Source organism: Callithrix jacchus, chromosome 2 (genome assembly GCF_049354715.1).
Source record: "Callithrix jacchus isolate 240 chromosome 2, calJac240_pri, whole genome shotgun sequence".
Lineage (NCBI taxonomy): Eukaryota > Metazoa > Chordata > Mammalia > Primates > Cebidae > Callithrix > Callithrix jacchus.
The window spans coordinates 16,783,774-16,797,941 of NC_133503.1; the positions used below are offsets into that span (position 1 = coordinate 16,783,774).

A 14,168-nucleotide genomic window follows, 5' to 3' on the forward strand; every position below is an offset into this window, starting at 1 on the left:
CTGCAACCTCTGCCTCCTAGGTTTAGGTGATTCTCCTGCCTCAGCCTCCTAAGTAGCTGGGATTACAGGCGCCTGCCACCACACCAGGCTAATTTTTGTATTTTTAGTAGAGACAGGGGTTTCACCATGTTGGCCAGGTCTCAGACTCCTGACCTCATGTGATCCACCCGCCTCAGCCTCCCAAAGTGCTGGGATTACAGGCGTGAGCCACCATGCCCTGCCCGGTAGTTGTTTTTTAAATCAAAAATTCATACTCATTATTTCCAATTCAAATTTAACATGAAGGTTTTTTTCTTAATCTTTTTTTGAGACAGAATTTTGATTTGTCGCCCAGGCCCAGGTTCAAGAGATTCTCTCTCCTACCTCAGCCTCCCTATTAGCTGGGATTACAGACATGAGCCACCACACCAGCAAATTTTTGTACTTTCAATAGAGACGGGGTTTTGCCATGTTGGCCAGGCTGGTCTTGAATTCCTGACCTCAGGTGATCCACCTGCCTCAAACTCCCATAGTGCTGGGAATATAGGTGTGAGCCATGCACCTGGCCTTTCCTTAAGCTTTATAAATTTTACTTAACATGCTTCTCAGTAAGGCAAAACCGTTAAGCACATAGGCTACCAGGCCATAGATTGGTGATATTGATCAGTTCTAGAAATTTTGTAGCTATTTCCTGTCTTGTGTAACTTCACCCACATCTTCCATGTCTCTAAATCCACCTCTTTGAACTCAGCTCACTGCAACCTCTGTCTCCCAGGTTCAAGCGACTCTCCTGCCTCAGCCTCCCGAGTAGCTGGGACTACATGCACGTGTCGCCATACCCAGCTAACTTTTTGTATTTTTAGTAGAAATGGGGTTTCGCCATGTTGGCCAGGAAGGTCTCCATCTCTTAACCTCGTGATTCGCCTTCTTGGTCTCCCAAAGTGCTGGATTATAGGTGTGAGCCACCACACCCGGCCCAAGTGTAATCTCTTTTTAACCCATCCACTGTGTTACTGTATTTCAGTTATGTTATTTTAGCTTTTAATTCTCTTGGTTATTTTCCTAGAGTTTTACTCTGCCTGTATTTTTAATTCTTTTTGTTTTCTTTAAACAATAACATACCTTCTCTTCTTTTTTTTTCTTATTGTTTACAAATAGTTGGTATTTTCTCAAACAATAACAGCTTCTATGTGAGTTTGATTGTTCTGATGTATTAGGTTCTTGGGAATCGTATTCCGTGTTTCCTGCTGGCTCCCATGGTGCCTTGCTCTCTTGTGTTTTCTAAGTTTGACTGTAAGCTCACGTGTTGAGGTCTTGATAGAGTTGGTTTCTTTAGAGAGGATTTGCTTTTGCTTCCTGCAAGTCCCCAGAGGCATGTTAAGTAAAATTTATAAAGATTAAGGAAAGGCCAGGTGCGTGGCTCACACCTGTAATCCCATCACTATGGGAGGCTGAGGCAGGGGGATCACCTGAGGTCAGGAGTTCAAGACCAGCCTGTCATGCTTCTTTCAAGTCCCCAGGGGCAGTGTTAGTTTGAAACTGCTTTAGATTCCTGTCTTGAAGTTTTTGCATTACTCACTTTTTTTTTTTTTGAGACGAAGTCTTGCTCTCTTGCCCAGGCTGGAGTGCTGTGGTGCTATCTCGGCTCACCGCAGCCTCCATCTCCCGGGTTCAAGCGATTCTTCTGCATCAGCCTCCCACCACACCCAGCTAGTTTTTATATTTTTAGTAGAGCTTTATTTTTTATAGCAGTTTTAGGTTTACAGCAAAAGTGAGCAGTGATGACTACCTTTTTTACAATGAAATATTTCTTGTAGGCTTCCAGTCATCTAAAAAGCAACTTATATGTGTGGATTGCTTTAACAGTTCTTCAACAGTACTGAATTAGGATGTTATTTTTTTGTAGTTGTTAACTAGGCATAAGGTAGTCTAGGTGACATATCTTTGGTAATTGGCTGTGTTTTTCATATATTTATTTACTGATTGTATCTCCCTTGCATGTGAATTGTTTACTTCTCTCTTTGAATTCCTTTTTTTGGGCGGTGTTTTTCTAGTTATGAAATAATACGTGTTTAATTACAGAAAATGTAAATGATAGAAAAAGTATAAACTTAGCTTATTTATATAATAGTGATTTGAATGCCAGATACCATGTTTTAGTATTTTTTAACAACTTAACCTCATATAAATTGAGTATACTTTAATACTTCCCTCCCCTTCTGTGAATGAACATGTTTTAAATATATCTTTAAGATTATCTGTAAAAATCACTAAAATATAATCAAATTGACACCTGTTAACAGTTCTGTTCTCCTACTTCCTAAGTCTCACACATGCACTTATTTTTAGGGACTTGCTGACTCTCTGTGCTTTTTGCGTCACTCAGAAGCAAACATTGATCCTTAAACACATAAAAATTCCCATGAAATTGAAAAAGCAAGGGAATGTGCAGTAATTGTATTGCATCTTTTCAAGCCAATCTTGTTTTCCTGACACTGCTTTTCTTTCCATTAGTCCCTGGGCTCCTAGGACAATGTTAATTTCACAACTAAACTAAAATGTTGTTGATGTAATCTGGAAGTGAGGCCCAAAGCTGAGTAGAGCAGGCTGGGATTTTGTTGTAGCTCAGTCTCAGTTGCTTTATGTGCGTCTTTAAATGACCTTCAGATGGAACCATCTGGCCTTTTCTGTCACCAGGCAGGAGTGCAGTGGTGCCATCTTGGCACACTGCAGCCTCCACCTCCCAGGTTCAAGTGATTCTCCTGCCTCAGCATCCCAAGTAGCAGGGATTATAGTCATGTGCCTCCACACCCAGCTAATTTTTGTATTTTTAGTAGAGACAGGGTTTCACCATGTTGGCCAGGATGGTCTCCATTTGTTGACCTTGTGATCCACCTGCCTCTGCCTCCCAAAGTGCTGGTATTACAGGCATGAGCCACCGTGCCCAGCATCTGGCCACTTTAAGCAGCGAGGGCCTATTCATCAGAGAACTTCACATGGCAGGTAATATATTCTGGCTGGTTAACTTAGACCTTTCACTCACACGTGGTCAACTTCAGCTGGATGAAGGCAGCAACAACTCTCAGAGTTGCAGTGTTGGATTAGTAGCCTGACTTACTTTTACAGGAGTGCCTTCTCTAGATCTGCTAGCATGTCAGGTCAGCTCAAGCATGAGATCACGTGAAGAGCTGGACAGGTTGAAGTTTAACCCAGGCTTCCCCACTGCTTTTGCCCCGGAGTGCAGATATTAGAACAGAGGCTACCACTTGTTTCTGTAGAAGAAAAACTTTGTCCTTTATTTTCTGTGCCTCCAAATGTCACTTAACCTTCAGAAGAATTCCATTGGTAAGCATACTGAAGGGATTAAACTAGAAGTGAATTTTGACAGTTTCTAATGAGAGCTTCTGATTTCTGCTGTGTGGAACTTCATATCTATAACATTTCAGTATCTGAAGTTCTTAATATTGTTGAAAATACGAATTGGGAAGAGATGACCCTCTCAAACATGTTTTGTTTTGTTTTGTTTTGTTTTGTTTTGTTTTGTTTTGTTTTGTTTTCAAGAAATCATATCTACTATTTCACCTGTATATCATCTAGGGGTGTACTTATGTATCGTGTAATTGAGAAAACACATAAAAACAGACAATTTTAAAGCTAGTCTGTGTCTGGTTTGTAACCATGTTGAATATGCACACGTAATGAGTTGTCTGGAACTCAGGCCTTTCCCCACAGACGGGATTTTTGCTGGTGGCTAATTCTCAGGTCAGCCTTCAAAGATTTGCATAACCTTAGTGCACACTAGTAAATTCTAGGACAGGGAATTACCACTGATGACAGTGGTTTTAAAGGAAAATGTACTCAGAATTCTTATCTCTCTGTAATAGGAGGAGGATGCTGCTTTTTTCTCTGTTTGGGCCTCTGACGTTGTGTTCTGTAGACTGGGCAGGCTGTGGTGGTAGGGAAAGTGGGAGCTTAGAGATAAAAAGCATATGGGACTCGTGGAAATAACAACAAAGGGAAATGCATTGAGTTGTCAGGATGAGGGAGAGGGCTTTGACATGGGGCCCTGGCAGGGGTTGCAGAATAAACGAACTTCTCCAAACCATTCCCCAAACACTGGCACCTGGGTGAGAAAAGGAGCTGGAGCTGGGCACTTTTTCTCTCCTCCCTTTTCTGCCAGACCTCCTACCCTACTATTATAGGCCTTACTATTGACATCTGGCAAAAGAGAACTGGTAAAAAGGGAGATGTGTGAGAATTGCAAGTGTGACACCTACAGGGCTCATCCTAGGAATCTCCTGGAGTAGGAGGAAGAAGTAGAGAGAAGAGGAAGTTCGCATTACCCTCTGAGCAAAGAAGCTTCCTTGCTACTGAATGTGGCTAGAGCTGCACGCCACCCACGCTGTCTTTACTGCTGTGCAGTCATTCCAAGGTGGTTGTCTGATTTGACTGTGAACAGCGTGGATAGTTAATATTTGTTGGGTCTGGGTGGTGATACATCATTGTGTGTTATCTCCCGCTGTATATCCTTACTTTGGAAGTATTTCACGATGATAATAGACAAAGCTAGTGGGTTTGTTGTGAAGAGAGTCTGTTCATAGGAAAACATGATCTATTCATCAGCCTGGCCTAGCAGTTAGTTAAATAAACCAAGTGTAACTCAGATGGCTCATAGGGCTTTATCTTACCATAGAGTTTTATGTCACCATAGTGGTATAAAAAGTATTAATGAATGAACAGAAGGTCTTTTATATTTGATTTATTTATTACATCTCTTAACAGACTATTTTTTATTATAAATGTGAATACACAGGTTCCCACTTCTTGTTTGTTCATAGTTTTCTTGACAAACAGTAGCTACTTTTACACATTTACAGTTTCATAGTTTAACCAATAATAGTTTCAGTGACTTCATTACATCAACACCCAACTGATAGATAAGAGGATTTTGTTTTCATCAGTATGTTCATTGCTTTTTAAATTTTTTATCTTTCCCGAAGGTAGGAATTCAATACAGTTGTTTATTTATTTGTTTAGTTTTTCTGGGCTACCAACATCTTAATTTCTTGATAGGCCAGTTGTAATGTGTGACTAGGGGCTCTATTCTTCAGACATTGCATTTGAAGCAATGGGTAGGTGTGGGATTTGGAAGCAGTGTGAAAGTAACCTCGTTTGTTTTTGCAGACTTTGTAATTTTCTTCTGGAAAATCCAGATTATCCAAAGAGAGAAGATAGAATCATTATAAATCCCAGTAGCAGTCTGCTGGCCAGCCAAGATGAGACAAAGGCAAGTGTTGTGTTCTTGTCTTGCTACCTGGAAATGCCCTGCTGTTGTTGTTATCTCTGTGGGAAGAAAGTGCTTTGTTGGGACAAGTTTTTAAAGACTAGCAGAGGGATATAGGATTTGAGAATATATCTATACTTCAGTGGGATCTCCCAATCTGAGCCACTTTGAATTCTGTCTTTAACTCCTACCTTTCCATGTAATTCTTATCTTCCTTTTCCCACAAAGAATTAAACGAATCTTCCATATCTTTAATCCTATAAAGCAAATTCCTAAAGCTAAACAAGAACTGGCCAGGACTCTAACATTTTATTATGAAACTTTTCAAACCTAAAGGAAAGTTGAAACTTTTACATTGATTACCTATATACCCAACACTGGTACTACTAAAAAGTTAACAGTTTACTGTATCCTCTTTATCATACCTCTGCCGTCGGTCTGTCCATCAGCACATCTTTGTTATGTTTCGTTTCATTATAATGTGTTTCAGAGTCAATTGCAAAAGCATCAATACACTTCCCTGTAAACGCTTCAGCATACATATCATTGCCTAAAGTTGAATCTCTTTTTTCTTTTGATGTGAGATTTGTATACAGTGTATACACCTGTTTAACCCAGATCTCATATCAAGATGTAAACAGTTTGGCTTTTAAAAACTGTAATTATTGTCATTATTTGTGATTCAAGCTGGCATTTAGTGTGTTATATGGTAAAGTATGGTTGAGAACTAATTTTATTAAGATCCGTTGCTTGATCTTCCAACTCCACACAAATTCTTTGACTATGTCTTTTACATGTTCTATAATAGGAAAAAAAAATAGTTGTTTGTAAAGATTTTATGGAAAGAAGGTGGCTGAAAGATTGGTTTAAATCCCCAATGATATTTCTTCACGAGTTATAACTAGTAAAACTAGTCTGTAGGCTCCAGATAGGGTTGTTGAACCTCTCTGAGCCACCATTTTCTCATCTCTCTTATAGGGCTGGTAACTTCCTTATAGAGTAATTAGAAAAAAATGAGGTTATTTTCTTGTACATGTAATTCTTAAAATGATTTTCCCTACATGAGAAATGTACTGTCTGGCCTCTAATTGTATGCTTCTCTCTCATTTCAGTTGCCTAAAATAGACTTTTTTGACTATTCTAAGTTGACTCCTCTAGACCAGCGCTGCTTCATCCAAGCTGCTGACCTCCTCATGGCCGACTTCAAAATGCTCAGTAGTCAGGACATTAAGTGGGCCCTGCACGAGCTTAAAGGACACTATGCCATCACCCGAAAGGTGCTCTACTTGGTCTTCCTGTTGGTGTCACACTTCTTGACTACATCTTCCCATGATAACAGAATAAACAGTTCAGCGTGTAGAAGTTGGGATTGTTTATGATTGCAGAGAGCTAAGGAATTTGTTAGAGTGAAGATAAGTAGATAGGTATTTGCTGATTAGGAAGGGCTAAATGAAAAGAAATAATAGATGAGAAGCAGAGAAGTTCTGGTTTGACCGTAAAAACACAGAGGGTAATACATTTTACTGTGGAATGCAGGAGTATGAAAGATGTGTTCTAATCTTGCTTCTTTCTGATTTGCTTTCTCACTTTGGACAAGTCACACTACCATCCATCCCCCAGGTGGCTCAGTTATCAGTGATACGACATAAGGTCTGTAAAGAGTTCAGGAACTCAGCAGTACCCCATCAGAAGAGAGTGGGCAGCTCCTGACAGCTCCCAGCATTTTGTCCCCAGGATCCTAAAGTAGATAGCACTTAAAGGCCTCTTAAGGGTGAAAAGGGTGCTGGTTTGTGGTGGATAACACAGACGTGTCTTTCCATGAAGCGCAGCACACAGTGCCCACTTTGTACACAGGAGCACACGCACCAGCAGAGACTTTGGCTTACTCCTCTTGGTCACCGTTACTGCCATTAAATGCTGTTCTCCTGCTGAAATTCTTGTGATTCTCAGCAAACACTGTGACTTTCTTTTGACCAAAGGATAAACAAATGTGGAGTTATCGTACTGGTTATCTCTGGGTCTTACCTGCAGGAAGGTAAGACCCAAGGACTATGTGGCTCATGCTGAGGTCTAGGCCAAGCCCCTTCCACCTTTTTTTTTTTTTTTTTTTGACATGGATTCTCATTCTGTCACCCAGACAAGAGTGCAGTGGCACAGTCTCGGCTCATTCCAGCCTCTGCCTCCCTGTTTCAAGAGATTCTCTGGCCTCGGTCTCCTCAGTAGCTCAGACTGTAGATGCACGCTACCACCTCTGGCTGATTTTTGTATTTTTAGTAAAGATGGGATTTCACCATATTGGTCAGGCTGGTAAGGCACCTTACCTCTTGTGATCCTGCCAGCTCACCCTCCCAAAGTGCTTGGATTACAGGTGTGAGCCACCACACCCAGCCAAAAAAAGACTTTGAGAGAAAAATAGAGGGGCTTTGAAAGGGTAAAACAGGTAACAACCTAAGGTAGATCAAGGGTCTCCAGAAGGGTCTCCCTGAGCAAGGGACCTTTAATCACAGACCCAAGTAGGAGTTTGGTGAAAGGGGGTTTGGAAGATGTTATTGTCATTTATTGGGTTGAGGACTAACTAGTATAAAAATCTTGTTTGAAGGGAAATAATTATGAATTCCGTCTTGTGAAACATTGGTTGCCAATGTACTAAGAAGGGCCTTGTGAGTAAAAAATAATTCATTGGCAGGTTGAATGGACTAAAAAGTTTGGAAAATACAGACAGTAGATAGAATTTTTTGGGGGGTATCTCCTTGAGTTTTATGGTGATAGGACTTTGAGAGTCATCAGCGTATGGAAAATAATCTCACCAGTCCGAATGAGATATCAGGTGAGAAGAGAGGACTCCTGACATGTAAAGACCAAGCAGAGGAGACAGGCAGACAGGAAGAGGGGAAGTTGAGAGAGTGGAGCAGTCTGTATCATCATCATCATCGTTACTGTTATTTAGAAACAGGGTCTCTCTCTGTCACCCAGGCTGGGGTACATTGGCACAATCATGGCTCGTTGCAACCTTGACCTTCTGGGCTCAAGCCATCAGATGTGCACCACCACACCTGGATGATCTTTTTATTTTATTTTTCGTAGAAATGGGGTCTTGCTAGATTGTGCAGGCTGCTTTTGAACTCCTGGCCTCAGGCTGTAATCCTGCCTCAGTCTCCCAAAGCGCTGGGACACCACCATGCCCAGCCTACGTTATTAAACACTGCTAAGAGTTTGTACAACATGAGGACTAGAATGCAGATGGTGGACTTGGTCACTCGGTACGAAGCATAGATGAGTAAGTACAAAGGCAGGGCAGATGCCAGATTAGAGACAGCTGGAAAGCTTGTGTACATGAGTGTGAGGTAGTAAAGCAGCAGACAGCTCCTTCTTTGATAAGTTTCTCTACAAAGAGGAGAAGAAGAAAGGGGCTGGCCTCGAAAGAGGGATGAGATCAAGGGAGAACGTATTTTCATTTTTTTAGGATGGCAAAGACTGGAGCACTTTTTCTTTCTTTTTTTCAGACCGAGTCACACTCTGTCGCTCAGGCTGGAGTACAATGGTGCTATCTTGGCTCACTGCAACCTTCAGCCTCCAGGTTCAAATAATCCTCCTGCCTCAGCCTCCCAAGTCGCTGGGATTACAGGCACCTGTCAGCAGGTGCCTGTAATTTTTTTTAGTAGAGATGGGGTTTTGCCATGTTGGCCAGGCTGGTATTGAACTCCTGACCTCAGGTTATACATTCATCTCAGCCTCCCAAAGTGCTGGGATTACAGGCATGAACCACTGCACCTGGCCTGAGTAGAGCACGTTTAAATGTTGATAAGAAAGATGTAAGAGGGAGAAGCTGAAGGTAGGAAAGAAAAGGAATCCTCACTAGTGGGAGGATTTTGAACTCCAGCATGGTGTTGAAGGGTGGGGTGGATATAGATGCACGCAGAGAAGAGTGTGGGAGAAGCAGATTTGGGGAAAGTGAAGAGGAGCATTGGCCAGAGAAAGAACATGGAAGATTTGCCCATAGAATGGAACTCACCAGCCCATTGTCATCTGATTTTAACCTGTACTTACGCAAGGACAGCTTGGACAGTTTTGTTTTATATGAGACAGGATATAGTGCAGTGGCGCCATCTCAGCTCAGTGCAGCATCGCCTCTCAGGTTCAAGTGATTCTCCTTCCTTAGCCTTTGAGTGGCTAGGACCACAGCTGTGCTCCACCACACCTGGCTGTTTTTTTTGTATTTTTAATAGAGATGGGTTGTCCCCCTGTTGCCCAGGCTGGTCTCAAATTCCTAAGCTCAAACGATCCGCCCCACTCAGCCTCCCATGGTGCTAAGATTACAGTTATGAGCCACTGCACCCAGCCAACAGATTTTATTTTCCCTAGTCACTTTCTAACCTGTGAGTGTTTTGCTTCCACCACTGTACCAATTTATGAAAGTCAGAGAAATGAAAATAATATTTTGCCACTGCCTTTTTATTTGTTGGTTTGTTTTTTGAGGCACAATCTCACTCTGTTACCCAGGCTGGAGTGCAGTGGTGCAGTCTCGGCTCACTGCAACTTCCCCCTCCTGGGTTCAAGTGATTCTCCTGCCTCAGTAGGAGTAGCTGGGATTACAGGCACGCAGCACCCCACCTGGCCAGTTTTTCTATTTTTAGTAGAGACGGAGTTTTGCCATGTTGGCCAAGCTCGTCTTGAACTCTTGACTTGAGGTGATCCACCCGCCTTGGCCTCCCAGAATGCTGGGATTACAGGCGTGAGCTACCAGCCCAGCTGCCACTGCCTGTTCTTGTTAGCCGTGCTGGGAAGAAAGTTGAAACTATGTTAAATGGCATTTTTGGATTGCCTGTTTCATGTATTCTTATTTTCCATTTATGGAGGTAATCTTTCCCTTTCTCAATTTTCAGGCCTTTTCCGATGCCATTAAAAAATGGCAGGAGCTATCACCAGAAACCAGTGGAAAAAGGAAGAAGAGAAAAGAAATGAATCAGTATTCTTACATCGATTTCAAGTTTGAACAAGGTAATGCAAACTGTGTTGCTGGCAGTGTGTAGCTGCAACGCTGTACCTTTTCTTCCCACGGTCAGTGAAGAAAGTCGTGCTGCTGGTGTCTGCCGAGCATCTGACCAGGCCAGTCCAAGGAGTGACTGACAGGAACTATTTTCACAGCGCATCAAAATTTTTAGAAAGTGGCTGCACTTGTTGGCTTCCTTCTTCATACTTAAGATAAACTATGACAGAAAAACTTTGTGTGCTGTTAGAAAATTCATGTGTGGGAAGGTATTTTTGGGTGTGCTGTTAAGCTTGGGGAAAAAACTGGTCTTAAAGGCGTGGTGTTAATTGGCTATATTATTAGGTGAAACCACCCAGACTTTTGAATGAGGGCTTACTGCAGAGGGTCATTTATGCACCTGAGAGGATGGCTAATAGCCACATGTTTCTCCAAAATTCTATCATTCTTATTGATGAAATCAGTGCTGGAAACTGTTTTGAAGAGGTTACTTCAGGTCTAATCCCCAAAAACGTAAACTTGTTTAGTTTTATAACAGATTTTTTCTGAGTTTACTACAACTTTTTCTAGAGATCATGCCATAAACAGGAACATTTCCCTTTCCTTTTCTCTTGTGTTTCTGTTACATGTGTACTTAATTACTGCACTTGATTTCAGGTATGACTAAGTGGAAACTTGGGTAACTATAAAGTTGGAAAGAATATGAATTTACTATGAACTCTTCAGTAGCGAAAAGAAAATCCCTTAGGCTATGACTCCTGAGGTTGCTAAGCCAATCTGTGCAGCAGTGGTCTGCTAACATGACGTTCCCCTGGCCTGTGGCAGAATGTAGAACTAGGGACAGTGTGCAGGTGGGTTTTCATTCAGCCGAGTTTATCCAGAGGTCACAACAGGCATCCTTGTGCGTAGCCATACAGCGTTTGTGTCTGACTTTAGTGGTGGAAAAAGTACTACTTTTCAAGATAGTTTACTCCCTTGTTGGTCAACTCTGTCTTTTAGACAGTTCTTCCTTTATATTAAGTCAGTATATGCTGTCCTCAAATGTCCTGCCGTGGTTGTAGTTCTTGCCTTCCACCACTGTACAGTGATAGAATCTGGAGAGACAGATTCTGGCTGTTGCCCCTTCGTCAGCCTGACTGCCGCCCCTTCATCAGCCTGACTGCCCTTCTGCCCTTCCCTGTGTGCCCTTCTCTAGCTTGTCAGCATCATTTTGAAAGTTGGGGTGAAGACAGGACATCATATTTTACATGAGGTCTGCTCCCATTCAGCCTTGGTCTTTTCACCCACATTTCTGTGAAGTCATACACCTCTAGGTTTTTCTGCATCTCACATTTTTCCCTGTAAACTTCATTTTATTTGGTTCAGTCCTTTGTTTTAGGAATAGCACTTTAATTCAGATGCTGATTCTTAAATTGTACATATCAGATACTCTTTTTTTTCTTTTGAGATGGAGTTTCGCTCTTGTTACCCAGGCTAGAGTGCAATGGCGTGATCTCAGCTCACCGCACCCTCTGCCTCCTGGGTTCAGGCAATTCTCCTACCTCAGCCTCCCTAGTAGCTGGGATTACAGGCATGTTCCACCATGCCTGGCTAAATTTTGTATTTTTAGCAGAGACAGGGTTTCTTCATGTTGATCAGGCTTGTCTTGAACACCCAACCTCAGGTCATCCGCCCTCCTCAGCCTCCCAAAGTGCTGGGATTACAGGCATGTGTCACCATGCCCTGCCATTATCAGATAATCTTTAAGGACCCTGGAAGCATTATATTGAAAATATTCTTGATTTATATTAGTAGTTTAATGTTTATGACTCACACTTAGCCTTTTTTAACAGCTTTTTATAAGGACATGGGCTAAGAATCCCTCATCTGCTCCAGGAATCCCATTTTTCTCCTTTTCGGTTTGTTTTCTATCTAAGCACTGCTCTTTGGGCTATAATTGCTTGACTCAAGAGTGAAACAGAGTTCTCTCTGCTCTGTCCTTTTTATGGTCATGCAGGAAAATGCATTAGAGGGAATTTTGTAGACCTAATTGCATTTATTTTAAAAATAAAGGACTGAAAATAACTCTTACTGCTTGAACATGGTAAACTGCAAAAAGAACTGAGTAAAGGCGAAAGAAATAATAGAAGGTGAAAAAATGTTTTAATTTATGGCATTGATAATTATAGTAATTAACATTTATTGAGTACTTAATATGTACCAGGCACTTTTCTAAGTGCTTTAATAGATTAACTTATGTTTCAAATAGCCTTATGAGATGTATGTGCCATTATTATCATTTTACAGAAAAAACTGAAGCACAGAGAAGTAAAGTAACTTGCAAGATGTTTCATAGCAAGTAGCCGACCTGGGAATCTGACTTCAAAGCTTGCTCTCTAAACATATGCGTTTCTATTCTTATAATATCAAAAACAGTGGGGTTTTTGTTTTTGGTTTTGAGTTTATTTTGTGTGGGGGGTGGACAGAGTCTTGTTCGTGTCACCCAGGCTGGAGTGCAATGGCGTGATCTGGGCTCACTGTAACCTTCTTCTCCGGGCTCAAGTGATTTTCCTGCCTCAGCCTCCCACGTTGCTGGGATTACAGGTGTGTGCCACCACGCCTGGTTAATTTTTGTATTTTTAGTAGAGATGATGTTTCACCATGTTAGATAGGCTGGTCTTGAACTCCTGACCTCAGGTAATCCACCTGTCTCGGCCTCCCAAAGTACTAGGATTACAGGCATGAGCCACTGTGCCAGGACCGAAAAAGTTTAAACTAATGAGAATGAGCAAGAGAAAAGGAGAATCAAAATAAAATGTATTGGGAACCAAATGGCAAATGTTAACATCAAGAGATGACCAATAAATTAAAAATCTAGATGAGATAAAGTTTTCTAGTAAAACATAAATTGGTCAGGTAGTGTGGCTCACACCTATAATCCCAGCACTTTGGGAGGCCTCAAGGCTGGTGGATCGCTTGAGCTCAGGACTTCAAGACTAGCCTGGACAACATGGCAAATTCCCATCTCTACAAAAGATACAAAAAAATTAGCTGGGCTTGGTGGCACCTGCCTGTATAGTCCAAGTTCCTCAGGAGGCTGAGGTGGGAGGATCTCTTGAGTCCAAGAGTTGAGGCTGCAGTGAACTATGAATGTGCTACTGCACTCCAGCCTGAGCAACAGAGCAAGACTCTGTCTCAAGAAGAAAAAAAAAATCATAAATTACCAAATCAGCAAAAGAAATACAAAACCTGAAGAGATCAATTACATATCGGTTATTTGTCATTCTGCTATCTTTTATTCTCATGTTACAATATATTGTGGTGAATATAGCCTCTATTCCTTCTGCCCCTTATATATTTGAATGCTTTCAAAATAAAAATGATTGAAAAACATTCAGCATATTTGCACCCACCAGAATGGGTAAAATTAAAAACTGATGATAGGTGTTGGTAAGGACATGGAGAGACTGGAACTCACGTGCATTGCTGATAGAGGAAGGGTGTAAACAGGTACAACGGAAAACTGTCGTTATTTTCTAGAGCTGAAAGTCAGCCTATCCCATGATCTAGCAATTCCCAGCTACATGGTGGACATACATTCACCAACAAATAGCTGTAAGCAGCACTATTCAGATTAACCCAAAATGATAAACCCATGTCCTCAGTAGCGAAATAGATAATAAGTTGTGGTATATTCACATAGTGCACTTCTGACAGGTAGGAGATGCCTTCCAATTGGAGCATAAACAGAGGGAAAAAAACCAGAACGAGCAAAGAGTGGGTGGTAGATTGGCAAATAGTATAAAGCTCAATCTTTCCAAATGGTAGAATGTGATACAGAAATCATGAAACATTGCCAGAGAGAAGGTGGAGGATGAGGCCAGGAAAAGTGGACATAGCTGGCCCAGATTCCTAACACACACTTGTCTGCATGCTTTT

General features: G+C 41.6%; 1 protein-coding gene across 9 annotated transcripts in view; it reads left to right on the top strand.

The window, feature by feature from the left end:
• The window catches only part of LOC100405928 (E3 ubiquitin-protein ligase RNF216), a 157,052-nt gene that overhangs the window by 37,982 nt on the left and 104,902 nt on the right, over window positions 1-14,168 (top strand). For all 9 annotated transcript variants that reach the window (XM_078357873.1, XM_078357883.1, XM_078357898.1 and 6 more), the window contains exons 6-8: window positions 5,164-5,266; window positions 6,376-6,540; window positions 10,147-10,261. In XM_078357873.1, coding sequence (XP_078213999.1) covers window positions 5,164-5,266; window positions 6,376-6,540; window positions 10,147-10,261 — 383 coding nt within the window. The remainder of the gene's footprint in view (window positions 1-5,163; window positions 5,267-6,375; window positions 6,541-10,146; window positions 10,262-14,168) is intronic.